The following is a 26,382-nucleotide window of genomic DNA, read 5'->3' on the forward strand; positions in this document are numbered from 1 at the left end:
GCCAATTACGTACAAGAACATCTTATACATTCATAAAAAGTTTTTTTTTTTCCTGTCTTACACTTTCAGATTCTTTTTTCTTCTTCTTCTTCTTTTTGAGATAGAATCTTGCTCTGTCACCTGAGCTGGAGTGGAGTGGCATGACCTCAGCTCACTTCAACCTCTGCCTCTCAGGTTCAAGCAATTCTCCTGCCTCAGCCTCTCAAGTAGCTTCAATTACAGGTGTCCGCCACCAACACCCAGCTAATTTTTTGTATTTTTAGTAGAGATGGGATTTCACCATGTTGGCCGGGCTGGTCTCGAACTCCTGACCTCAGGTGATCCACCCACCTGGGTCTCCCAAAATGCTGGGATTACAGGTGTGAGCCACCATGCCTGGCCAGACTTTCAGATTCTGGATAAACTGTTTCACAACCATAGGCAGTTGTCAGCTAAATAGCCTTGAAGTTGCATATTAAAGCAAACAACTCAGGTGAAAATTAAATAACAAAATTTACATGATAAGGTACAGAGAGAAGAAGTCTGATGGTGCTAGAGGGAGATTAAAGATGGATGCCAAGTTAAACATAAAATTATAGAAATCTGTCATAGGATGGTTTAAGGAGACCAATTTTATTTAGATAGGGACTACCTATTTTTTAACTAGATCTCTGAGCTCTGGGTAGAGCCCACACTGAATTCTGGGTCTCCAAAAAGGGAGAATTATTATGAGTTGAGACCACATGATGCTTTTACAGTGCACTTAAAAAAATTTTTTTTAACAAATACATTTCTAAGTGTCTAAACCACACTCTTGCTTAAAACCTCAAGAGTAAGAGTAACCTCTGTTGCAATAACTATTTTAGTAAAAAACAAAAAAAAACAGGTAACACAATATAAAAGTAAGTAGTTTAAGAGCTGAGACCAACTTATCTTTTTACATTCTTGGGGTTCCATAAGGAAAACCCCCCCAAAAGGAGTCTAGCACCTTCTTCATTTCTTTAAAACGCCAGGCTACTATAAACGATTTCAGGTCCCTCATGCAGCAGAGTGTGCAAGAGAAAGGAGAGACAGTAGAAGTAAACAAAGAAAACAGAATTCAGTCTCACACACACACACACACACGCACACACACACGCGCACACATGCACGCACACACACACGCACGCGCGCACACACACACCCCTTGGATGTTAGCTTTTAATTAAGCTGACTCTTAATCATTGAGTGCCTTTAAAAAATCTTTTTAAATCTCATTACCATATTTCAGCTAGAAAAAAATGCTGCTATTTCAAAATTACAGCATTGCTCTTTCAGTTTTGCCTGCCTAGCAAAAGGTGGCCTTGTTATGCAAATAAAGCCCCTTAGCAGTCAAAATAAAAAAAACTTTCCTTTTTTTTTCCTTTTGTTCCTCCTTTTTCTCCTCCCACCATACCACTTTTTTTTTTTTTTCTCTTGAGACAGAGTCTTGCTCTGTCACCCAGGCTGGAGTACAGTGGTGCAATCTCAGCTCACTGCAACCTCTGGCTCCCAGGTTCAAGCAATTCTCCTCCCTCAGTCTCCCAATTAGCTGGGATAACAGGTGCATGCAACCACCCCCCAGCTAATTTTTGTATTTTTAGTAGAGATGGGGCCTTCACCACATTGGCCAGGCTGGTCTCAAACTCCCGACCTTGTGATCTGCCTGCCTCAGCCTCCCAAAGTGCTGGGATTACAGGTGTGAGCCACTGTGCCCAGCCCTTTATGTGTATGTCAGGGTGAGGGGGTCGGGGGAAATTTAGCCACTCCAGAGGCCTTGTTCCCCATAATTAGGAACTTCTTTCGGATTTGATCAAGTCAGATATTGCTGATCAAACCAAATGGGAAAAGACTGAAACAACAAAACAGAAACAAACAACAACAGATAGTCAAGCAGAACAAACGATGGCACAGCTTACATGATTACGGAGCACTCCGATGGTAAGGACAAACCAAGAGCAGAAGGTTGTTAGCTTTAGCTAAGACAAACCCACAATTCAGCTACTTACCCAGGGATGGGTCTCAGGCTCAAGACAGCTCTCTACCATCTTAGAAGCAGGAAAAAACCTCATCTTCCCTATTGGAAGCGAGCTCAAACTCCATAAAGGAGTTACCTGCCTTCCATTGTCATGGAAGCAGGAAAACTTGCCTTCCTTGTTAGAAACAAGTAAAACTTCAAAAAAAGCAGGGGGGAGTTGTAGAGCAAAATAAACTTTAGATCTCCACCAAATTTGGGGAGATCTGGGATTGTCTGGAGCGGGTGGTCCCAGACCTCAGCAAATTGTTCTATTGGTTTGAGCCACAAAGTTAACTCACCCTGGTACCAAGCACCGATAGGAGATTTGTCAAAGGTCAGGGGCACCTCCACTCAGAATCCTCTGTGGTTACCAAAATGTCAACTCCAAAAATTTGAGAAAAGTCTGAGTTAATTTAGAAAGTTTATTTTGCTAAGGTTGAGGACTTGTGCTCATGACATACCTCAAAGTCCTATTGACAGCTTGGTTTTATACATTTTAGGGAGACAGGAGACATCAACTAACATATGTAACATGAATATTGGTTAACGTGGGACTACTCAAAGCAAAAGCCTGCAGGTCACAGGTAGATAAGAGACAAGTGGTTGCATTCTTTTGAGTTTCCGATTAGTCTCTCCTGAGGAGGCAATCAGATATGCATTTATACCAATGAGCAGAGGGGTAACTTTGAACAGAATTGGGGGCAGGTTTGCCCTAAGCAGTTTGCAACTTGACATTTCCCTTTAGCTTAGGGATTTCAGGGCCCAAGATATTTTCCTTTCATTTGGTCTTCTGGGAGGGATGGGATGTGGAAAGTGGGCCGGAGGGGTGCCAAAGTCAAACCCACCTACGTTAGTGCAGACAGAACTGCTGCTTCCCCCCAGAGTTTAGAGTCTTGGCCAGTGCCTCCCTCGGCTGGTTTCCTTACCCTGGCTCATTCCACAACATGCACTGACGTCTGGATGGCACTTGCTAGGTGCCAGAAGCCTGGCTAAGGCCTTTGCGTGTATTTAGTCATTGAATCTTCCCAAAGATCCTATGGGGTAGGTGCTGTTATCACAAAGAAGGTCAAGTTGCTAAAGCGTAACTTGCTAGATCTGGCATCATAGAGAAATACGGAGTTAGGGCCAGCACCGTACAGAGAGGAGTGCAAGTCAACACCCAAGAAGGGAAGCACACAGGCCCCGCTGTCCACACTTTGTTTTGATAGCTGGGGTTCTCCTTTGGTTCTGATCAGTTACCCAATTCTTTTCTTCTGAAAGGAGGAAGCAGCCTATTGCTCAGGAAAACAGATTTTCCAAAAGCTGAACGGTGTTTTGTTTGGCTAGGTTTTCTTTTGTTGTCGCTGTTTTTGATACAGGGACTCACTCCGTCGCCAACCCCGGAATGCAGTGGCATGATCATTTTTTATTGTATTTTTTAACTAAAAAAAAAAAATCAAGTTTCACATCAGGTTACCAGGATCAGGATACTTTGGCCCACATCTTCTGTTATAATAGGCATTTAAAAAATACTTGTTTTTCTGATTATCAAAGTCATACACATTCATTCTCAAGATCTGAAAAAGTACAGGAATGCAAAGTGAACAAAATTAAAATTACTTGTTACTAAAAGGATAAATTTGATAGTATGTGAATTTTATTTCAAAAAAACAAAATAATAAAAAGGAAAACAAAAAAAATTGTCATGCCACCAATGAAACCTAAACTTCATCTTACCTTATTTCTTTGCATATTTACATCTTTTGTTACTTAAAAGAAACTCATGAGTATTTCTTTTTTATTTTTATTTTTTTTAAGAAGAAGTCTCACTCTGTCACCTAGGCTGGAATACAGTGGTGCAATCTTGGCTCACTGCAACCTCCGCCTCACGGGTTCAAGCAATTATCCTGCCTCAGCCTCCCGAGTAGCTGGGACTACAGGCACACACCACCACACCTGGCTAATTTTTGTGTTTTTAGTAGTGACAGTGTTTCACCACATTGGCCAGGCTGGTCTCAAACTCCCAACCTCGGGTGATCCACCCACCTTGGCCTCCCAAAGTGCTGGGATTACAGGTGTGAGCCACCGCATTCGGCCGAGTATTTCTTACACTACTGAATCTTTTCAAAAAAGCAATGTTCATGGCTGCATAATAATCCACTGCATAACTGTCTGTTGCAGAGACAGACACGTGGCCTTATCCTCTAGAAAAAATTTCTCACAAGGGACTTTAATAAAGGGAGTCTGATGGAGAGGATGGTGTCCTCAATATCATTTTACAGCAAATTCAATAACACATTTCATCTGGCTGTTTTTGACCTTTAATAAAAGCCAGGGACTCAACATTAAAATGCCACTCCAAAGGCAGTTCCTGGAGGGCACTGCTGTCAAGTTATGAAGCTTTCCGGTGGCCAGCTCCATCCCAGGATAGCGTTTAGGCTGCCAGGTGGATGGATGCACTGTGTGTCTGTAAAGCGTCTCCCATCAGCTGGACCACATCTCTTTTTCAGCAGGAGCTGAAGAGCAGACAGAGCTGACCTGGCCCCCGGAGCTGGGCTTGGGCATTCAGTTCACAGACACTCCTGGCACCAGCCATGTGCCACACACACAGGGGCCTGGGCCCCATTTAGCCTGCCAGGTGCTCCTCCGGCCAGGGAAGCTGCTCACTGAGCCAGGTTGGGGGATGAGGTGGGCTTTAGGGGTCTACTCAAGGCTGTATGTACACGTACATGGGCCCTACCCCAGAAAAGAGGTCCAAAGCTTTGCTCCAACTCTCAAAGGCAGCCATGACCCTGAAAGGAAAAGAACGCCATAACTGGGGGACATCTTCTGCGTGTTGGCTTCTTTCTTTCTTTATATTTATTTTTGAGACAGAGTCTTGCTCTGTCACCCAGGCTGGAGTGCAATGGCAAAATCTCAGCTCGTTGCAACCTCCACTTCCTGGGTTCAAGCAATTCTTCTGTCTCAGCCTCCCAAGTAGCTGGGATTACAGGCCCCTGCCACTATGCCTGGCTTTTTTTTTTTTTTTAATAGAGACTGGGTTTCATGACGTTGGCCAGTCTGGTCTCAAACTCCTGACCTCAAGTGATCCACCCGCTGCAGCCTCCCAAAGTGCTGGGATTATAGTCATGAGCCACAGCACCTGGCTATGTTGGCTTCTTAAGTGTCTGCACTGTGACCTAGAGCACTGCAGGCTAGCCGAGCATCCAGCTACTGGCCCTGGTTTCAGGCTCAGCCTCAGCTTCCTTTTTGGGAAAAACAAAAGCACTGTGATTAGATGCTCTCTAAGTGTCTAAGATTGTCTTGAGACTGGCCTGCTTCCACCACTTACAGGCCGTGTAATCCCTGCCACATTGCTCAGCTTATCTGAGCCTTAGAGTTCCATCTGCTTTGTCTAGTTTTGGGAACTAGTTTGGGTCTAGTTTTGGGAACCGGGGAGAGCCCTGTGAATTCTTCGGATAGTAGCCCTCTCAGGGGGCGCACGTGTGCTTCTGAAGAGCAAGGTGTAAGTGACCAGTGACCACTAGGGTGTGCTAACAGGGGTGGAGCAGACAGCTGGGCTCTGCAGGGACTTCCACAAGCAGAGCCAGGCGTAAGGCTGCCCTGAAGCCACCCAGAAGGGACAGCAGGGTTGCCTGTCCTCTGCTCTGGCAGGTACTACATGGGAGACACCATGGACGTCCTATTTGAGAAGTGGTTCTACTGCAAGGACCTTGGCACGCAGTTGGTCCCCATCATCCAGGAGTAAGCCCCCAGCCCAGCCGCTGCCCCTTGCTTTCCTGGGGCTCTGCATCAGCACCTGATGGCCTGGAAGAAAGTCTCCCCTCCCAGGATGGGGAGCCTGGCCCAGAGGGCCCACTGGGGACGGGGAGGGGCAGCAGCACGGGGCTGGGAGGGAAAGGATGGGAGACACACAGTTGTGTGAGGACCCCATGAGTGTGTGTGCACCTGACCATGAGTATGGTGTATGTGCGTGTCACTGGCCACTCCTGCCCCTCCCTCTTCATCCCTGCAGGTTCTTCAGCTCTGAGCAGTACACAACAGGAAAGCCCATCCCTGGTGAGGCCACTGGGAACCTCCCTTCTTCCCTCCCTCCGCTTCCAAAATAGGATGCGTTTTGGTCCAGGGGACTGGGGAGTCTCTTTTTGAATACTCTGTCCAGTCCTCAAGGTACTGAGATGATAGGCAATGGTACCCCTACATAGCTGTTTGATCATTGAGCTGGATCCAGAGCCTGTTCTGGCAATGGAGACCTGGGGCCCCTGGGAACTGGGCCCACTGGGGCTGGGTGACCTGGTACTAAGGACACTGACTAGAGTCATGCTGTGGGTACAGACCAGCTGCTCAAGGAGCCACCATTCCCACTGAGCACACGATCCGTCATGAAGCCCATGTCCCTGAAGGCCTGGCTGGACAGCCACCACCAGGAGCTGCAGGCAGGCACACCACTTAGCCTGTTCGGGGACACCTATGAGACCCAGGTAATGCAACCTGGGGCACCCGGGGCATCCTCCCAGCAGCCCTGGAAAATGGGAACCAATCTCTCTCTCACTGCCTCTCTCTCTCTCTCTCTCTCTCACTGCCTCTCTCTCTCTCTCTCTCTCACACACACACACACACACACACACACACACACACCACATTTCAGAGGTTGCACACATGAGCACAGGCCTTGGTGCTCCCCCCCTGACTCAGCGGGCGCTGGCTTTGCTGTGAGCGGAGGTCTGTGGAGGCTGTATGGTCCCAAGCAATTTTAAGATCTGAATTCACTTTGAGAGTTGGAGGTTCCCCACTCCCTGACAGCTTCCTGAGGATCTGCACTTCTCTTCTTGCTAAGAATTCCTGAGCCTTCAGCCAGTCACAGCCTTGGAAGCCAGAAGGGAAAGAGTTGTTTGGGAGTGACGGTTGGGTGAAGAGAGATTCAAACAAAGCTGACTTTCTTTCATTCCACATTTATTAAATGCCTGTTATGTTTCAGGCTTTAGTGGGAGAATAACAGAGTCTCTACCTTAAAGAATATATAGTTTATTCAAAGAAATGGACAAGTTAATCAACATTGCCACAATAATGTGATAAAGTATCTGATAGAAAAGCTATAGGAAGCTATAGAAGGATAAAGGAGGAACCCAGGCTGAAAGGGAAGTCAAGGAAGGCTTCCTGGAGGAGGTGATGTGCATGCTGCATTTTAAAGCTAGTGTAGAAGTTTATAAAAGAAAGAAAGGGAGGGGGAGAGAGCATTCTAGGTGAGGGAGAAGCATGAGCAAAGGCATGGTGGCTTGAAACAGCCTGGCCCTGGGAGTAGCTGAAGTTGGCAAGAGGCAGGGCTGGGGAGTGGGGGTACAAGTGTGACTGGTGGACTGTGGAGCAGCAGGCAGGGCCCAGGTCCTAGTAGGTCTGCTGGGCTAGGCCAGGTAGGAGGACTTGTCCTAAAGACAATAGCGTTCCACCCAAGTGTTGAAGCAGGGGAGTGACAAGCGAGAGTGATGTTTCAGAAAGGTCACTCCATACCATGTGTGGGGATGAGGCTGGGAGGGCAGGAGTGGTGCAGGGAGACCTGCAGGAGGCAAGTGTTCGCCTGTGCTTTGTGGCTTGCCACTGGCACATCCCGTGGGCTTTGAATTAGTCAGTCTGTGAAGGGATGCTCATGGCTACAGGCTCCCCTTAAGAGGCGTGGCCTGCTGCTCTTGGGTACCAGGGATGTCCTGAGCTTACACAGGGCTGCAAGAACATGCACAAATGGCACAGCAGTGCCACTCAGTCCTGCACCCCACCTCCGTCATACCCTGCTCTTACCTGCTTCAGTTTACATGAATGAATATCCACTGAGTCCCTCTTTGGGCCAGCAGGAACATGGCCCCACACAGTAGCTGTGGGCTTCCAGGCCGGTCCATGTCAGAGAGGCCTCGGCCTCGCCCTCCTTGTTCCCTCCTCCTCCTGAGGCCAGACTTATAGTGTCTCAGGAGAAAGGGAGGTGGCACCCTCTGGGAAGCTGGTGTAAATGTGTCCCTAGTGTGCCCTGGTGAGCGTTCCTTCGCATGGGCACACATCAGAGGGACCACAGGTGCACTGTGCATGAAAGGCAGGCATGTGTGATCCCAAATACTTGTTGCAGTGGCAGGCACAGGAAGGCCTGCAGCCCAGGCAGCCTTCCTCTCCATGTCCCGGTCTCTGCTCAGCACATGGTGATGGGGCTGATTTATGGGCCCCAACCCTGCTCCAAGCAGGCCCGGTGTCTGGGGGCCAGGTTCAAGACCATCTCCCATGTGGGGCAAGAAGCACCAGAAGTTTCTGTTTCACCTCTCACCAGGTGATCGCCCATGGACAAGGCAGCAGTGAAGGCCTGAACCAGAATGTGGACGTGTGGCTGTGGCAGCTGGCAAGTGGGGCCCAGGGACAGGGTTGCAGAAGCCCCTGCAGGGGGCTGGGCTGCCTGTTCTTGGGCCTTTGGGCCCAGCAGCCTCATACCTTCCCCCAGGTGTTGAGTCCCAACACCCTCCATTTGATTCTCTGCTCCTCTCTCCAGGAGGGCTTCTCGGTGGTGACGATGAGGGGACAGCGCCTGAGCCTGGGCCCCGAGGACAGCCTCCTAGTGCTAGCTGGGACCTCGTGAGTATGTGGGGAGGGCTTTCTCTGGGATCCTCAGGACCCAGCTGTCTGAGCCCTGCTCATCTGTGTGTCCACAGGTATGCCTGGGAGCGAACGCAAGGCTCTGTGGCCCTGTCTGTGATGCAGGATCCTGCCTGCAAGAAGCCCTGGGGTGACCCCTTTGCCATGGCCTGAAGCAGCCACAGGTGTGCCAAGCACCCTCTTGAGTGCCATCCCCACTAAACAACTCTCCCAGCCCCTACTGCTTCTCCATGAACTGCTGCTTGTGTCCCTCACAGACCTGGACATGATTGTCAACCACCCTCCTGCCCTTCTCAGCCCAGAAGCCATGCCCCTGGGTGGGCAGCAGCTCCCTATCTTCTCTGGCAGTCTTACCCCACTGCCTTGCCAGCCTTTCCAGGCAGTCTACTCCCTGCCCAGCTCCTGCCCATTCCTCTGTCCCTACAGACTTTATGCAGCACCTCCCCACCAAGAAGGCCCGCAGTAAAGGTTTCCTGGTGAACGAATACCTGTGGGTCTACACACACACAGGCAATCATCGCTGCTGTTCCCATGGGCTCCCCTGGGACCATGTGATGTATCTGGGGCATCCGGACCCCAGGTGGCCATGGACGTGTTGGAGGGTCTGTTATTGAGCATCCCTGTTCCTGGATGGGCATTCCTCACTGTGCGTGTGTGACTTGACCCACGCATGCTCCGTGTCTGGTCCTGGGAGCACAGCTAATGTCATCTCTCCACTTCCTTCTTGTTCCCATTTATTCCTGTTACTTTTCTTTTTCCCCCAAGACTGGATCTCACTCTGTCACCCAGGCTGGAGTGGAGTGGTGCAATCACAGCTCACTGCAGCCTTGAACCCCTGGCTCAAGCGATTCTCCCACCTCAGCCTTCTGGGTAGCCGGGACTACAGGCATGCACCACCACACCCAGCTAATTTTTTTATTTTTTCTTTTTTGTAGAAATGGGGGTTTCACCATGTTGCCCAGGCTGTCTTTTTACATAACTTTAAAAGACTAGCATCTGTTGAGTTTTTTTCCAATAACAGAAGTCATCTGTGCTAACTATAGAAAACACAGAAATACACAAAACCCCCGGCCCAGAGCTAACCACTGTTAATACCTAAAGACTACAATCAGTCTGGAGAGGGAGCGAAGTTGTACCAGGAGCTCAGCAGTGTTGGTGGGGTTGTCAGGCCTTGTGCGCCCTGCACTCCCCTGTCATGCACAGGCACCATGTTCAAAGACTCCAGAGGACCCCCTGAGCCTGTTGTGTGGGTCTCGGGATGCAGAGGCACCAGTGGGCAGAGATGAGAAAGTGGAGCCTGCAGCGGGCATGATGACTCGGTTTCCTGGGACATCCATGGGAAGTCAATGAGGGCATGCACATGAGCGTGTCTGGACAGAACAGATGCCTGCTTGGCCTCAAGCTTCCTCTAGAAAAGAACACTTGAGCCCTGTCTTCCCCATCCCCAGCCTGCTGGCTCTCTGCCTTCCTACGTTCCACTGGGAGTAGAGGAAGACCTGCCTTTGCTGAAAAGGCTGCTGGCCCAGAGAGATATTGGGACCTTCACCCACCTCTTCACCCCTAAGGATTTTCCTCACCTACAAGCAAACAAAACATACCATCAGGCTCCTCCAAACGCAAATGGTCCAGGGCAGGCGCAGGCAGAGGCTCAGTGCAGCCTGTTCTTGGCCTGTAACAATGCACTGCTCCATGCATGACCTGAGAAGAGAACATAGAATGTTCCCAGAAGGCCTGGGGTCAGAACACACATAGCCATGAGGAGAAGAGTCTACCCTCGTACCCAGGACAAGCCTAATTCAGACAGCCATGAAAATTAGATCTGCTTCTGTGAACACTCGCTCTGTGCCAGGGAATCCCCTGGAAGTTTTTCATAAATTATCTCATTTTATCCTCACAACTCTCCAAGAAGGTGGTAGTATCCGATTTTACAGATGAGGCTCAGAGAGGTCTGGAAACAGGGCAGCTCTGTTCCCACCCAGGCTGCCTGCATATGAAGCTTAGTTAGGCTGGGCCTCACCATCCTGCTTCTCCCAGGGATGTCTGACCTCAGCCTCAACCCAACAGGAGCCCAGGGCAGCCAAGAGAGGCCAGGGGTCACTGTGCCTGAAACACAGAGCCTGGCCACACACAGCAGATGGCTGACACCAGCCAGCTGGCAGTTGTGGGTCAGGCTCTGAAACCTGGAACCACCACCTCCCTTGGCTCTGCTGCCCTGGGTTATCAGGAGCCTGAAGCCCTCATCTCCAACCACAGGACCAGCCTGTGGGCTCATGAGAACACCTCACCATGGGACAGCCGGACTTGTACCTTGTCTGGAGCCAGCCCCAGCTTCCCACTCCCCATTCTGCAGTGAATGCTGATGGGGGCGGGGAGTTGGGTGGACAAGGAGCCATGGGGAAGCACAGACAGGGAAAATCAGGATTGTTCTCTTTGTGGACGAAGCCCCCAGGTCTCTATGCCATGGTGGTAGAAAGCTGGCAGCGATGCCCTCTGCCCATGGGCTACTTCACCGTGTACCTGGGCTTGGAACCATCACAGACTTTGGAACCATCAGGAATCTGGGAGTGACTGCAGGCTGAACTACAGTGGACTTTCAGACGCACAGCAGGCTGGTGGAGTACACACAGCCTGGTTCCTTGCAGGCCACCAGCAGAATGATGGAGGTCTCACTTCAGGCCACTCCCTGCCCACTTCTCCCAGGACAATGTCCTGTTGGCTTCACAGTCCCTGAAGCCAGAGCTGGTGGGGGCAGGGAGGCAGCCACCTGCCTCTATTTGTAGTAGGGGAGGGGGTGTCCAGGGAGGGCTGCATGACCCTGAGAGCCACAGGTCACCAGGCCTCAGGGCTGCAAATACTCTCCCCTGCCTCACCTGTCTGGACTTTTCTCCCTCCAGGGTTTTTCTGGGCTTCCATCTTGCCCCTGCTGAGCCCTGCTTCCTCCTCTACCAGGGGCACAACCCCCAGGCTGGGTTCAGAAGCCTCATGTGGTCACTCAGTCCCCCGGCAGACAGGGAGGGTGCAAGGTTTCCCCTTGGCCCGCAAACAGGAACACGATGTTTCTCAGTGGCTGTGAGAATGCTGATGAAAACCCCAGGATGTTGTGTCACTGTGGTGGCCAGCTGTTAGTGACAATCATCCCTCTTTGCCCTGAGTACTCCTGCTGGGGTAGAAGACTCCAGAACCTTTCTCAGGTCTGTGGCCCATGCAGCCCATGGAGCTTCATAACCTGAGCTCTCCATCTCCCTCTCTCTCCTCTTCGGTTCTCCTTCCCTCCTTCCCTCCCTCACCCTCCTCTTCTTCCTCTGCCTTTACCACTGTGGGGGTGTCCTCTAGAGAGACCTGCCACCCTACCTCTTCCCCAGTGGTGTCTGCCTTCCTGGCACCGATCCTGGCCCTGGAGTTTGTCCTGGGCCTGGTGGGGAACAGCTTGGCCCTCTTCATCTTCTGCGTCCACATGCGGCCCTGGACCTCCAACACGGTGTTCTTGGTCAGCCTGGTGGCCGCTGACTTTCTCCTGATCAGCAACCTGCCCCTCCGAGTGGACTACTACCTCCTCCATGAGATCTGGCGCTTTGGGGCTGCTGCCTGCAAAGTCAACCTCTTCATGCTGTCCACCAACCGCACGGCCAGTGTCGTCTTCCTCACGGCCATTGCACTCAACCGCTACCTGAAGGTGGTGCAGCCCCATCACGTTCTGAGCCGGGCTTCCATGGGGGCAGCTGCCCGGGTGGCCGGGGGACTCTGGGTGGGCATCCTGCTCCTCAACGGGCACCTGCTCCTGAGCACCTTCTCAGGCCCCTCCTGCCTGAGCTACAGGGTGGGCACGAAGCCCTCAGCTTCGCTCCGCTGGCACCAGGCGCTATACCTGCTGGAGTTCTTCCTGCCACTGACACTCATCCTCTTCACCATCGTGAGCATTGGGCTTACCATCCGGCGCCGTGGCCTGGGTGAGCAGGCAGGCCCACAGAGGGCCATGCGCGTGCTGGCCATGGTGGTGGCTGTCTACACCATCTGCTTCCTGCCCAGCATCATCTTTGGCACAGCTTCCATGGTGGCCTTCCGGCTGTCCGCCTGCCACTCCCTGGACCTCTGCTCACGGCTCTTCCACGGCTCCCTGGCCTTCACCTACCTCAACAGCGTCCTGGACCCTGTGCTCTACTGCTTCTCCAGCCCCAGCTTCCTCCACCAGAGCCGGGCCTTGCTGGGTCTGACTCGGGGGCAGCAGGACCCCGTGAGCGATGAGAGCTCCTACCAACCCTCCAGGCGGTGGCGTCGCCAGGAGGCCTCGAGGAAGGCAGAGGCCACAGGGAATCTGGAAGTGCAGGCCAAGGTGTCTCTGGAAAAGGAAGGCTCCTCCCAGGGCTGAGGGCCAGCTGCAGGGCTGCAGGGCTGCAGAGGTAAGGGCTGCTGTGCTCGCCTGGAGGGACAAGGCCAACACAGAAAAGGGATGGCGGCAGACTCGGGGCCAGGCTGAAGCACTGGCCGGACTCAGGAGGGTGGCAGGGAGAGAAAGCTGCCTTGGCCTCTCAGTGTGTCCAGAATGGTGTTCCCAGAATGCAGGGAAGAGCAGAATGCCAGGTGGAGACAGGCAGGGTGCTGTGGCCACGCCAGCTCAGACAGCGGCCTGCGCAGCTGCAGGGGCCAGAGGCCAATCACTGTCACAGCAGAGTCGCCTTAGAAATTGGACAGCTGCATGTTCTATGCTCTCGTTTGGCCCTTCTGATATTAATAAACTTCCCTTTTAAACATATTTATTTGCAAGACCAAATACCTGTCTTTAATTCTTACCTGGGACTGAGTCAGTAGGCATCAAAGTGAGCACCCCAAGGTAAAGGGAAACTTGGGACAGAGTGGGGAAGCCATCCCACAGCCCGTCCCAGGGGGCACTGTCCTTCCCAGAACTTCTGGGAATCCCTGGCATGCCCTGAAAGGCAGACTGCTTTCCTGGGTGAGGGCCTCAGACCACAAGGGCTCCAGACCCTCAGGTACAGAGTTTTATGCTGGGGATGTAATATCCCTCCCCACTTCCCTTAATCCACTTAGCCCAACCCTCTCATATCCTGGACAGGATGCACCCCAGCTACTGAAGTCACAGGAATAGAAGTGAAAGCCCAGGAGTGTCACACACAGACCAGGAAGGTGGCATCAAGGGTCAGTGTGGATGTTGGGAGAGGTCGGAGAAGAAGTATCCAACAGAGGGAGGCAGGCCTGGAAACGATGGGTGGATGAGTGCTGGACCCCACCTCCACTGCGTATCTCCAGCCCACCTCTCTGCTGCATTCAGAAATCTACCAAGGTGCCAGGGTGCCACCTGGCCTCCTCCAGGGCTGCTCTTCTGTCTCTCGGCTCCCCAGGGGCCCCTCTCACTCCCTCTATTTTTACTGCTCCCTTTTACTCCCTGGAGTCATTCCTAGGGGGTCCCCACTTCTCCGCACCCTCTGTCACCACAAGGAAGGGAGTCCAAGCCTGGGTGGGGCCACCTCAGCCTAAGACAGGTGTTTTAGGAAAGGCCTGCACACTCCTGGAGGTGGGAACTGAGCAGCTCCTTCGGGCAAATCCCCACCTGGGTTGTCAACACTTGCTGCCAGCTCAACACCAGGCACCTTTCCTCTGGTACCATCTCTGCCCCTGAATGTGCCCACCTGGACTCAGGGCAGCTCCACGGGTCATTTCCTCAATCTCCTCTTCCCTAGACCCTTCTCCTTCCAACTCCTCCATCAAGTCCTCCCAGCTCCCCCTGCACCTGTGCTCACTCCTTCGTGATATGATAGAAGAGAAATGGGCAGATACTCCCATGGCTCACAGGCATGTCTGCAGTCCTGTCTTTACCCATCAAGGGAGGGAGCAGAGGCCGCCCTAGAGGAGTTCTTGGGTAGATGCTTGTCGCAGGGCTCAGGCCTGCACTCCTAACCTGCCCCGGATCCTCCTTGCCCCCCATCTTGACCCTGAGGGCTGCTCCCTTGCTGACAAGCTGGGCATGCCACCCTTCACCTCCCCATCCTTCACAAAGCCTTCTCTGAAGGGGGTTGGGTGTTCCTCCACGAAGCAGGCTTCAGGCTGTCCCCACGCTGCCCCTGCATGGAGGTAGGACTGACTCCCTGGTCCTAACCATGGCCCCAGTCCACTGTACCCTTCTCTGGACTTAGTTTTCCATCCGCGAATGGGAACAGTGATCCTGGTCCTCTCCCAGCTCCTGGGGCTGGGGATGAAAGTAACTATATGCCCAGAGCTCTGGGTGAAGAAGGCAGTGATTATGTGGAGCAGGGAGGGGGAAGAGAAAGAAAACTGTGTTTAAGTGCAGGGTTTTCTAGAGATGGAGTAGTACCCATGGTGGTATAAGGGGAGCTGGGGGCAGGCTGAGACCCCATTTCCTATATTTGGGTTCTAAATGGCATTTTGGTCCCAGGGGCAGGCTGCACTGTCCAGTGTGAATTTGGGGCAGTGTCTTTCACCTCGTCTTTTTTCTCTTCTTTCTCCTAACATGGCCTGCTAGCACCCTGAGGGAGGATCAGATGGCATGCATCACTTTACTCCAGGGACTCCTGAGCAGGGGGTGAGCAGGCAGGGCTGGTGACAGGCCAGCAGCCACTAACTTGCCGGTGTTTACTGCGTACCTGCCATGGGCCAGACACTGAGCTACAAAGGCAGACAATTATACTATGAACTTGAGCCCCCCAGGCTAAGCTGGGGAGAGACAGACGTGCAATTGGAACCAGTGCAATGCAGCCCAGTGCAGTTCAGCGTCTTTGAGGTGGTGATGTACCCTGAGAGCAGAGGCTGGAAGAGCTGCTTCTGCCTGGACTGTCAGGGAAGTGATGTACGTAAGCTGGATCTCAGAGGATGAGGAAGGAGAGAAGACAATGGCATCCCTGGCACTGGAAGAGCATCACCAGGGCATACAGTTGTGAGAAGACTCAGTGTGCAGGGGCATGGGGAGGAGATCACTGAGGCAAGAGAGGTGGAGGCCTACTGCAGAGTGAGGGGACAGGCAGGAAAGGCAGGGAGGGCCAGACCCAGAAGGGCCCTGGTGCCAAGCCTGGGTGTCTGGGTGGATCCTGCAGACAGTATGGCAGGAGAGGGGCATGTGCATGAGGTGAAGTGGAAGATGATGATTGGTTTGCATTTTGATCAGTTACTATGGCAATAGCGTGAGAGTAGGGGACATGGGAGACGACCTATGTGGGAAATGTCTGTATTCCAAGCAAAGGCCTGAAGAAAGGCAGCCGCAGAGAGCACAGAGGGACCCAACGGGGAGGTGTGTGGGTGACACACTGAGGATGCAGGTGGTGGAGCAGGTTCAGTGGTAAAACATGTTGCAGAGGCTTGGCAGACACCCAGGCAAACATGTACAGTAGCACACTTCAGCCTAGAGATAGGATCGAGGGTCTTCCACTCACCAGGGCTATGGGAAAGAATGTGGTCATCTGGTGAGAATGAAGAGAATCAAGAACCATCCTTTTAAAAATCCCTGCAAGTAAAGGGCACATGTAGGAAAACCCAGTGAAATGCTCAGGAAAACAAACCCTCTAAGTAGGAAAAAAAACAGGTCTGTAGCAAGAAAAGGAGTCAAGGAAATCTTCACCCACATAAGAAGACTGCCCATTAAAAAGAACAGAATAAAGCCATCTTTCATGAAGGTAAAAGCCAAACATAAAATACCCAGACAGTCTGCAAAGTGCCTCATGCAAGAGCAGAGCATTTTCCAAAATGTTTCCTAATCACATACTGAAGAAAGTTGATCTCAAAACCAGTGTGCATATCTGACACTGTCTGGTCAATCAACACCCTGGATGGACAACCTGGAATAACAGTGCATTGTCTGGGTCTATTTTTTAAAAGCTTTTCAAACACTGATAGGCTGTCATTGTATGAAATTTAATAATATGCAAAACATGCTCGTTATCATTTATGGATTCATACATATGCATTAATAGTATAAAACCATGTATGGGATGATAAACACTAAATTAAAGAGAGTACTTCTGAGATGGAGGAAAATGGAAAGGGGCACACAGGTGACTTACTACTAGATCTGAAATTATCTTTCTAAAAAAATCGACTATGAGTGACATTTGCATGTTACTTGGCATTGCTTTGGGTAGAGAATAAAGGGATCAGTGCAAGGAATGAAAAAAATTCCTACGGCTACAACAGCTTCAAACACTCAAGAAAGCTTAAAGAGGATGACTGAAGAATGGCATTGGATTTGACAATTAGAAGGTCATTAAATGTGACTTTATTGACAGCAATTTCAGTGAGTGGATGGGGGTGGGGGCAGAATGGAAGCCATAATGTGCTGTAATGGGTAGAGGAATTACTGAGATTTGAAGTAATGGAAACAACTCTGCCCCTTCCAACAAACGTGCCAGTAAAAGGAGAGAAGATAATAGCTTTAGATGCAACTAGGCAGAGGACTGATGTTTTGGTGGTTTGACTGTTCTGTTATTTGGTGGATTGGATGAAGAGATTTTAAATACAGGAGGTGAAGGGAGAAAAGAAAAATACTGGGGAGGAGGGGAATGATGATAGGAACTGATGCCAGGCCTTGTTCTAAGCATTTTACACTTACCTATTTCTTTAGTCCTGATGAGGGAGATTCCATTATTATCCCATTTTTCAGATGGAAATACTGAGGCAAAAAGAGGTTGACTAATTTGCCCAAGGTCATCCAGCCAGTAAGTGGCAGTCTGGCCTGAGTCAAGACACTATTACAAGGCCCTAAGGGGGTGGAAGAATGAATCCAGTGCAAGGGTGGCAGGAGGGTCTGTCCCCAGAAGATAGAAGGATGCCTCCTTGAGCTGGAGCAGTGGCACTATTTTAGTAGGTCTTGGGGCAGAGGGAATAGAACGGAAGGGATTCTTAGAAGCCCGGCTCTCAGGGGGTAAGGGCTTAAAAAGCGGCAAAGGATTGGAACAGCTGGTTCTGGAAATAAGAAAAGAAGCTCCCAGAGAAGAACACAGAAAAGAATCACTAAGCAAGCGGCTTAAGTGGCCTGGTGAGTTAAACACCCGCAGTCGCGGGGTTTAGGTAGCGTGTGGCTTCTCCAGCAACCCCTGCAGCCAGGGGCAGAATCAGAATAAACAGAGGGTAAAATTTACCCAGGAAGGGGCAGAAGAAACCTCCTAGGAAGTCTGATGATAAAAACTCAGTCCTGGTATGGAGCTTAAGGTTGGTCCCCCTTGAGAGGTACGGCATGCAACACTCTGAAGTACAGAGGAGCTTCCAGAAAGAGGGAGGTGATACTTGAGTTCATATTAAAAGTCTTAATAAAAAAACAAAACACTAACAAGGCTGGACACAGTGGCTCACGCCTGTAACCCCAGCACTTTGGGAGGCCAAGGTGGGCAAATCACCTGAGGTCAAGAGTTCAAGACCAGCCTGGCCAACATGGTGAAACCCCCGTCTCCATTAAAAATACAAAAATTAGCCAGATGTGGTGGCGTGCACCTGTAGTCCCAGCTACTTGGGAGGCTGAGACATGAGAATTGCTTGAACCCCGGATGTGGGGGTTGCAGTGAATCAAGATTGCGCCACTGCACTCCAGCCTGGGTGACAGAGTAAGACCCTGTCTGAAATTAAAAAAAAAAGAATAAGAAAAAAAGAAGCTCAGTGTCTCCTTTTAAGAAAATCTTTCACAAAGCCCAGCAAACAAGTCACCAATATGTATACCTCATAAACACAGGCTGGAGGGGTCCCAAGTGAGCCAAGCTTCACCTTCTCCTCTAATGATCTTGGCACAGCACTGAGAAAGTCTATACAAACAGGCAGCCAAACAGAAACCCTGTGCTGGGGCACAGCAGCCTTCCTCAGCGCACCACCCAAACACCCCAGCACCCATCCCCACAACCCAGCACTGGCCACAGCAGGGGGAAAAGGCTGCCTATTGTGCCTCCTATCTCCAGGCCTGGGGGCACTGGGTCAAAGGCCTCCTACGGGAGTGACCTGACTTCGTGAAACCTCCATGTCTCCAGGATGTGCCTTATGAGATAGCAGAAGATGCAGACCCTGGGGAAAGGCCTCTGGGAGTCTCAGTGCAGCCGGGGCACAACTGGCCTGGCCTATTATCTCCCCAGGGCACTCGGAGCTCAAGGTTCTGAAACAAGGACCCCCGATGCTGGGCCTCAGGGTGTGCACACAGTCTTGCACCAGAGCTAACATCCCAGTAAAGAACAGTATCAACCAGGCAACATTTCCAGGAATTTATTGGAAACACAATACAAATTGGTTAGTAGATGGCATCTTCTCACAGACAGACAGTCCACACTGTGGTATCATGCTCAGAATGGATTATCCTGGGGAAACACTCATGAGCATGGTGGTGCTCTGGGTTAGCTTCCCTGGCGGGTAAAATCAGAGACACGGTGCAGAGGAACAGGAGGGGTGGACAGAAAACTGGGACACGGCTTTCCTGGGGGGAATGGTGAGGAGGGGCTGCTAACTGGGTAAATTCCCCCAAAGGAAAACAGGGACAACAGTAAAGAATAAAGGCTTTCCCCTCCCTCCCCAAAGCCATTTCCTCTCTAGGCAGAGTGAAATAGAATCTCCAAAAACCTAGGGGGCAGCTCCTCCGCCTCCCCTCACCAGGGGCTTAGGACAGCAGTGGGGCACGAACACCAGGCTTGGACAGGACACCGAGCACACTGAGGCTACCCGCAGCCCCCCACCTGCTCTGCTGTGCTCTGCTGTGCTCTACCTGGTGGGAGGCTGACCCAGTAGGTCGCTGGTCCCAGGCTCCCAGGGCAGCTGCTTCCAGCTGGGTTTAACTATTGTGGGGCACCTGCAGGACTCTGGAGGCCAAGAGGAGGAGAGAGGCCAGGCCCCCTCTCTCTGCCCAGGGGATGCTTCTGACAGGAACCACGCTCTCAAGGCTCCAACTCCCACCAGACAGGTCCGCAGTGCGGCAGGTCCCCCAGTGGACTTGGCTCCGGGCTCTGGTGACCACATCCTCCCACGGTGCCCAGCCAGTCTCAGGGTGTGGGAAGTTTCTGTTACTGTTCCCAACCTCTGGGGTGCCCCTCACTCCCCTGTTTTGCCTCTCAGCTTTTCTTCTCGTGTGCTAAACAAATCTCTAGATGAAAACCCCAGTTTAAGATCCACTTTCCCGGTTGGACCCTGAGCAATGGAAACTGGGCCGTGCACAAGGGGAATTGTGAAGGGCAGGCTGAACGCTTCCGGCAATGCCCTCTGGTCAGCCCTCCTCTATTGCGCACCTTTAGGAAGTGAAGGGTGGGCAGGCGCTGACTGAGCTGCAGGGGGAGACACCCTGTAGGGCCAGTGTCCTCGCCCCAGGTGCATGTCTGCTGGGGCTGTGCAGACAGACTCTGCACGTCCACCCATGTGTTCACTGAACCACAGTGACATGTCACTGACACACAGCAGTGATACAGTGGCCCCAGAAAGGGAGGAGGTGGCTGGGAAACCCTCTCAGCACCAAATGCTTATAACAGCAAAGGCACAAACTAGAGGCGCCTTGGCATCCTTCCTCCATTGCCTGAGGGATTCTGTCAGAACGAGGGGGCAGTTTCCAGAGACAAAGGGAGAGCATGGCGTCTTAGTCAACATCGTCCTCCTCGGAGGATGGGACTGCAGAACCACGAGCTTTACTAACAAGGGGAAGGAAAAGCCTTCTTGGCACACGTGGCCCAAACAAGCTGCACTCTTCCCAAACTGGGTAGACAGGAGGGGCTCCCTGCTCCTCCTTCAGACCTGGACTGACCCCCTGTCTCCAAATCTCTTGGGCCCAGATGAGAGACTCTCCCAAAAGGCAGAGAAAATGAAGCTGGCAGCTGAGTCACGGCCAGCTAATTGTTTCCAGAATCTGCAGTCACCATTTAACAGGGGTTCAGAAAGAAAGTGAAAGGGTGAAAGAATCAGTTCCCCTTCTGGGTCCAAGTACGACCATAAATCCAGAGCAGGGCCCAGACAGCTTTCCTGCGTCTTTTTCTTTACAGAAGAAACCCCCCCCACGTGATGTGGCACTTGGAGAGCCAGTGGCTCCTCCTCCCAGGTCTTTGCTGAAGGGACCCCTCAGTGGGAAACCTGAGGAGAATGCCTGCCACCTGTACCCGTCTCACCAAACGCCTCTAACATAGGCACCACCCTCAGGGCCCCAAGCCAAGACCCAGCACAGCTCCAAGCGTGGGTGGTGGTGGAAACGTCCCATGATCGCCCTTGCAGAAGCCTAAGATGAGAACCAACTCCTCCTCAGAAAAGAAGCTGAGATGTCTGCAAAACCGCCCTCCACCTCACACACCACGCTCTCTGCCGAGCGGAGCCCAGCCTCCAAGGACACAGACATCATTATCCTTACTGTGCCACCTTCTTCTTCCCAGGGGGTCAATTCAATTGTAGCCACTCTGTCTTGCAACAACCTGCAACGACCTGGCTATTAGGGCCTCTCTTATCCAGCTGCTGCCTCCTAGTGACTCCAGAGATGGCTGGGAGGTCAGACTCCGGTGGTCTTTCCTGGGACTGTGACCCTGTGCCCCATGGCCCGTGCCTGCAAACAGAGCAGGAGAGTTGCCCGCCTCACATCTGCTCAGGGAGCTCATCGGGCGCTGAGCTATTCCTGTCCTTGCAGCTGCCAGCACAGAACAGCTGAGTGGCCAACTGTGATGCCACCAAGGGCTGGTGCCGAGGGCAAGTGGGAAATGCAAAGAGCCCAAACCAGTAGAGCGGACAGGTCCCCTGGGCCTAGGCCACACGTACTCACAGGATGTTGGGCTGGAGGGGTGGGGCCACAGGGTTGACCACACAGACTCATACCCAAAAACACAGCTCTCTCACTCCACGCCCCTAGGCCAAACAGATTCTGCTGGCTTAAAATAAAAGTAGGTCATTTGTGAGCTGCTGAAGGACCCACCTGGCAGCAGTTCTTCATCAGCTGGTTTGGCTGCAAGGGAACAGGGCAGTAAGCAAATGGCCTGTCACAGTGATACACACGCTTGGCACTTTTAACACCTGCTCTTGCTGGAGCTGTTTGGGACCAAGCAGAGCCGAGCAGAACACCAGCTTCTCTCCAACAACAACACACAGATGATGAGTTTACAGGCTTATCTTTTGTCAGAACCTCGGGTAATCCTGTTCCTTGGAGGAGTCGGAGGGAGGGTCACACATAAGAATGGAGGGAGTAAACAGCAAATTCCCCCATTTCAAAAAAATAAAATGTATGAAGCCTACTGAGAAAAAGCTGAGTGACAGTAACAGCAAGGACAGGGAAATACCATGAACCGCATAAATACTGGCACATTTCTTAAGAAAAATCCATTCAGAAAGATGCCGTGGCCCTCCTGTACATATTTAGTAACTATACAGCATAAGACCAAGCTGAGCGGACACATGCGGGGCAGCAGCGGCTCTGAGCTCGCAGCAGCCCCACTGCCAAGCAGCTGCTGTTGCTGGGTGGGGCTCAGGGCACCGGAGAAGGGAGGAGGTGGAGGGGTTCCCTCAGCCCTTCAATTCTCAGCAGGTCTCGCTCCGGAACAGCGAGGTCTCTGACAAGAAAGCGAGGTGCTGCTGATCCACACGTGGAGACACAGGATTTGGAACGTGCACTCCCACGGTTCCTTCCCCGCCCCATTGCGTCTCCATGGATGCACAGAGGTCTCCCACTGAAATGTACTGGGAGTGGGGCTGCCTCCTTCCCAGGCACGACTGTGAACATCAGCAGGACAGTGCAGCAAATCTTGGATTGTAGAATGAATCAGGGAAAGCTCAGTCTGACACACAGCACGTGAGTTCTAGAAAAGGGAAGAAAGAGGGTGAAGGTTAAGTCCTGACAGTGGAGGCAAGATGAAAAGGAGGATGGACTCAGCCCTCCCGCCAGCATCACAGCCTTCAGGGAAAGGAGGTTCAGCAGTAAGGCAAATAAAAGCTCATGACTAGGCCAGGTGTGGTGGCACATGACCATGATCCCAGCACGGTGGGAGGCCGAGGCCAGTGGATGGCTTGAGGCCAGAAGTTCAAGACAGCCTGGACAACACAGCAAGACTCTGTTGCTACAAAAGTAAAAATTAAAAATTAGCTAGGTGTGGTGGTGCATGCCTGTAGTCCCAGCTACTAGGGAGGCTGAGGTGGGAGGACTGCTTGAGCCTGGAAAGCCCAGGCTGCAGTGAGCTGTGATCGCACCACTGCACTCCAGCCCAGGCGACAGAGCAAGACCCTGTCTCAAAAAAAAAAAAAGGTGGGGGGCTCACACTGCAGTTTAAGGCTGGATCAAAGGGAAAGTTTAATTAAGGCCAAGAAAATATATAATTGGAAGGATCTTGAAAGCTGGGTTTTGAATAGGTGGTTTAGTGGTCACTGGAAAGGCGCTACAGTACACCAGGCAAGAGAAGAGACTTCATGGAACCTCTCTGATGGATACAAAGGAATGGGGAACACAATTGGCTGGGAGGAGGCACGATCTCATCTGAGCTCATCATAATTAATCATAATGATGTGGGCACCCAGAGGCTATGAACACATTTCTTGTAGGAGGGGAGTGAACCTCACTCTCCCACAGTGTCAGGAACTATTCCTATGCCCCTCACTCCCACCCCCTCCGCTTCCCTGAAAACCTTCAACTCTGACCATCTGGAGACTACAGCAGAAACGAGTAAATGAAAAAGCAGAAGTGGCCTGCAAACCACTTCATCACCATGTTGTATTACTCAGAAAGTTGTGAAAGCTTTTACTTAGTTATTAGGAAAGTGGCTAGGAAGGAAGTGGGGTTGTTTGCTGAGAAGGGATAAGATGCTCGAATATCTTCTGACCCAGGCGTTCCCAGGAAAGGATCCAGCAATGCTCACCGTCACAGCCGCAGAGCATGCTGAGGAAGGGCTGCCGGATGGAACAAAGCTGTGCCTTCACTTCATGAGCTTTTCTAGGCCAGGGAAAATACATGTACCCAGCTTGGTATTTGATATGAGCTCAGCAAATATGTGTTAAATAAAGGCACAGATAAATTCAGTTTAGGAATCAGGCTAACCTTTCTTTACTGAACAAACTGTATGTTATAAAACTGCCTTATTTAACCTTCAGCAGAACCTTAGGAGTGTCAGAAAGGTTAAGAACTTGCTCAAAGTCACACAGTAAGTAAGATGAGGAGTCAAGATTTGAATTTAGATGTTAATTTGTGTCAAGTTTTTCCTACTACAGCAAGCTGCTCATTTTCCATCCAGCCCAGTGTTCTGCTAACAGCCCAGGATGCTCTTAGCATCCTGACCTCCTCAGTGTCTATATGGAAGGTTATGTATGTGTCAGTGTCTCTTAGGAGCTGCTCTCTCATTTTGTATTTAGTGGAGCAAGAGCTCTGTCATTCATCTGTCTAAGCTCTTAAGGAATTAAACCACCTATCAAAAGAGCTGCTTTTAATAGTTTCCCAAGTTTCTAACCTGCCATGGTAAACTGTGCTTTTATTTGTGCCAAACTTGCCTGCTGCAGTTTCAGAAACAACCCTCTCCTCCTAGCATCTCAGGTTCAGGTGCCCAGGCTCAATCTGCCTTCCCCACCCACCCTGGCCACCTCTCTGTATTCTGGGCTGAAGAATCCTGGTACTTACTACCTGCCCTTACAAGGTTATCACTTCCCTCTCCTCTGCTCAGAGCTTCCCCAGATCCTCTGCATTTCCTTGAAGCAGGAACAAGAGCCAGATACAGAGACTCAGCACAGTAGCACAGGCACAGAACCCCAGGAAAAGGTCTATGTCAGTTCTCGGTCTCCTTCCTAGACCATGATGTAGCCCAAATCATTTCTCTTTTTGTTTATTTATTCTCAAAAGTTTTAATCTATATTTGCCACTTTGCTATAAACTAACTATGACTGACAGGTACTTATTTATTTATTTTTTAACCACATTTTCCCTAATGGTTTGACTACTCAGAAGTACTTAAAGTCCATGGACTTAGAGATTCTGCACTCAAATCAACCAATGCAATGAAAGCGACCTCTTTTGAGGTTCTAGAAGCTGGCTTCTGAGTTAGTTTCCTTCCCTTCTGAAAATCAGAGAAGAAACCACATCAGAATTTTAGAGGCTGGAAAGCAGAAAAATGAGTGATAATAAACTATGCACTCAAGAAAGCCAGACTTGAAGCTTCAGTGTGGAAAGCTGAGGACCCAGTTTGTCCAGAGAACCCTCAAAGGGCTCATGAAATGACATCAGGTACCTCTGGAAGTAGGGGAGGGGACTGAAGCAAAGAAGAGTTAAAGGCTCTTTGAGAAACCGCTGGACCCCAAGAAGCTCTCCTGACTCCGTATCACCAGGCAACTCTCTACGTCCCACCAGTCAGGACATTTATTTTCTGAAGAGGACAAAATGGAGTTTCAGGCCTAGGGGACACTAGGCACCAGGCACAGCTAAGGACAAGGCTACAATTCTAGCATAGAGAGACTGAGTGAACATACGTCCACTGAATGGTGAGGCTCCAACCTTCTTCCCATGGAGCTCTCAGCGTGCAGGTAAATAAACCTTTATTCCCTGGGGAACAGATAGGAAGAAACTTCTCTGGGGAATCTGACAAGCCCATGAGAAAAGACCTAAATAAACTGGCACTTAACATCCAAACACCAGGCCAGCCTGATTACCCTACTGTGAAACACACTACAGGCTCTGTCAGGTACAAGCACAGAGCTTTCACTCTGATTTTTAATCTCCTATTTTTAAACATTATTGGACAATAGAGGTCACCAGGGAAAAAACAAAACAAAACAAAAAACCTCTAACACAACTGTTAGAGACCTAACAACAAATAATCAACAGAAGAACACAAATTGGAAGAAAAAGACTATTCACAGAGAAGAAAATTTAAAAAACAAAAAACATTGCTGGGCGAGGTGGCTCATGCCTTTAATCCCAACACTTTGGGAGGCCCAGGCAGGCAGATCACGAGGTCAAGAGATTGAGATCATCCTGGCCAATATGGTGAAACCCGTCTTTACTAAAAATATAAAAATTAGCTGGATGTAGTGGTGCATGCCTGTAATCCCAGCTACTTGGGAGGCTGAGGCAGGAGAATCACTTGAACCCAGGAGGCAGAGGTTGTAGTGAGCTGAGATTGAGCCACTGCACTCCAGCCTGGCAACAGAGTGAGACTCGGTCTAAACACACACACACACACACACACACACACACACACACACACACACACACACACAAAATCATTAATACCTCAGAGAAGGCCAGGAGCAGTGACTCACGCCTGTAATCCCAGCACTTTGGGAGGCCAAGGCAGGTGGATCACAAGGTCAAGAGATCAAGACCATCCTGGCCAACATAGTGAAACCTCTCTACTAAAAATACAAAAAAATTAGCTGGACGTGGTGGTGCACACATGTAATCCCAGCTACTCAGGAGGCTGAGGCAGGAGAATTGCATGAACCCAGGAGGTAGTGGTTGTAGTGAGCGAGATCGCACCATTGCACTCCAGCCCAGGCGACAGAGCAAGACTCTGTCTCAAAAATGCAAAAAAGTAATTTTCTTAAAAAGGAACAACTGTTTGAAAGTACTAGAGAGCAATCAAAATGAGGCAAAAACTGGAGGGGCTATGAACCTAGAAAAAAGTGACACAAGGCAAGAAAAAGTGAGACAAGATGAGAGAGCCACTCTGAAGTGTCTTCCCTGTGAGCACGTTCATGCAATACAAGATGAATATAGCTAAGGCAGAAAGCCACAGTCTAACTGGGCTGAGGAAACAGAGGTCAGAGTTTGAGGCAGCCAATGCAGCTGAAATTGAGGGAGGTGATCCTGCAGAGGAAGGAGACACAGAAAGGGAACCCGCAAATCT

General features: G+C 50.9%; 3 protein-coding genes across 6 annotated transcripts in view; 2 read left to right on the forward strand and 1 right to left on the reverse strand.

Moving 5' to 3' along the window:
• Positions 1 to 13,368, forward strand: part of HAAO (3-hydroxyanthranilate 3,4-dioxygenase) — a 27,545-nt gene extending 14,177 nt beyond the window's left edge. Inside the window, exons 5-10 of the mRNA XM_002757835.7 lie at positions 5,648 to 5,737; positions 6,009 to 6,052; positions 6,329 to 6,474; positions 8,301 to 8,369; positions 8,517 to 8,599; positions 8,677 to 13,368. Of these exons, the coding sequence (XP_002757881.1) occupies positions 5,648 to 5,737; positions 6,009 to 6,052; positions 6,329 to 6,474; positions 8,301 to 8,369; positions 8,517 to 8,599; positions 8,677 to 8,773 (529 nt within the window). The 3' untranslated portion in view covers positions 8,774 to 13,368. The remainder of the gene's footprint in view (positions 1 to 5,647; positions 5,738 to 6,008; positions 6,053 to 6,328; positions 6,475 to 8,300; positions 8,370 to 8,516; positions 8,600 to 8,676) is intronic.
• OXER1 (oxoeicosanoid receptor 1) lies at positions 8,677 to 13,368 on the forward strand. The gene has a single exon (XM_008980774.6). The coding sequence runs from the start codon at positions 11,823 to 11,825 to the stop codon at positions 12,984 to 12,986; it is 1,164 nt and encodes a 387-aa protein (XP_008979022.2). The 5' UTR covers positions 8,677 to 11,822; the 3' UTR covers positions 12,987 to 13,368.
• Positions 13,369 to 18,805: 5,437 nt separating this feature from the next.
• Positions 18,806 to 26,382, reverse strand: part of MTA3 (metastasis associated 1 family member 3) — a 274,841-nt gene continuing 267,264 nt past the window's right edge. For all 4 annotated transcript variants that reach the window (XM_078349438.1, XM_078349437.1, XM_008980775.5 and 1 more), the window contains exon 17: positions 18,806 to 22,359. In XM_078349438.1, the coding sequence (XP_078205564.1) occupies positions 22,334 to 22,359 (26 nt within the window). In that variant the 3' untranslated portion in view covers positions 18,806 to 22,333. The remainder of the gene's footprint in view (positions 22,360 to 26,382) is intronic.

Source organism: Callithrix jacchus, chromosome 14, assembly GCF_049354715.1.
Source record: "Callithrix jacchus isolate 240 chromosome 14, calJac240_pri, whole genome shotgun sequence".
Classification (NCBI taxonomy): Eukaryota; Metazoa; Chordata; class Mammalia; order Primates; family Cebidae; genus Callithrix; species Callithrix jacchus.

Coding starts and splice junctions, on each gene's coding strand:
- OXER1 (XM_008980774.6), top strand. CDS start 11,823: ATGCAGCCCATGGAGCTTCATAACCTGAGCTCTCCATCTCCCTCTCTC.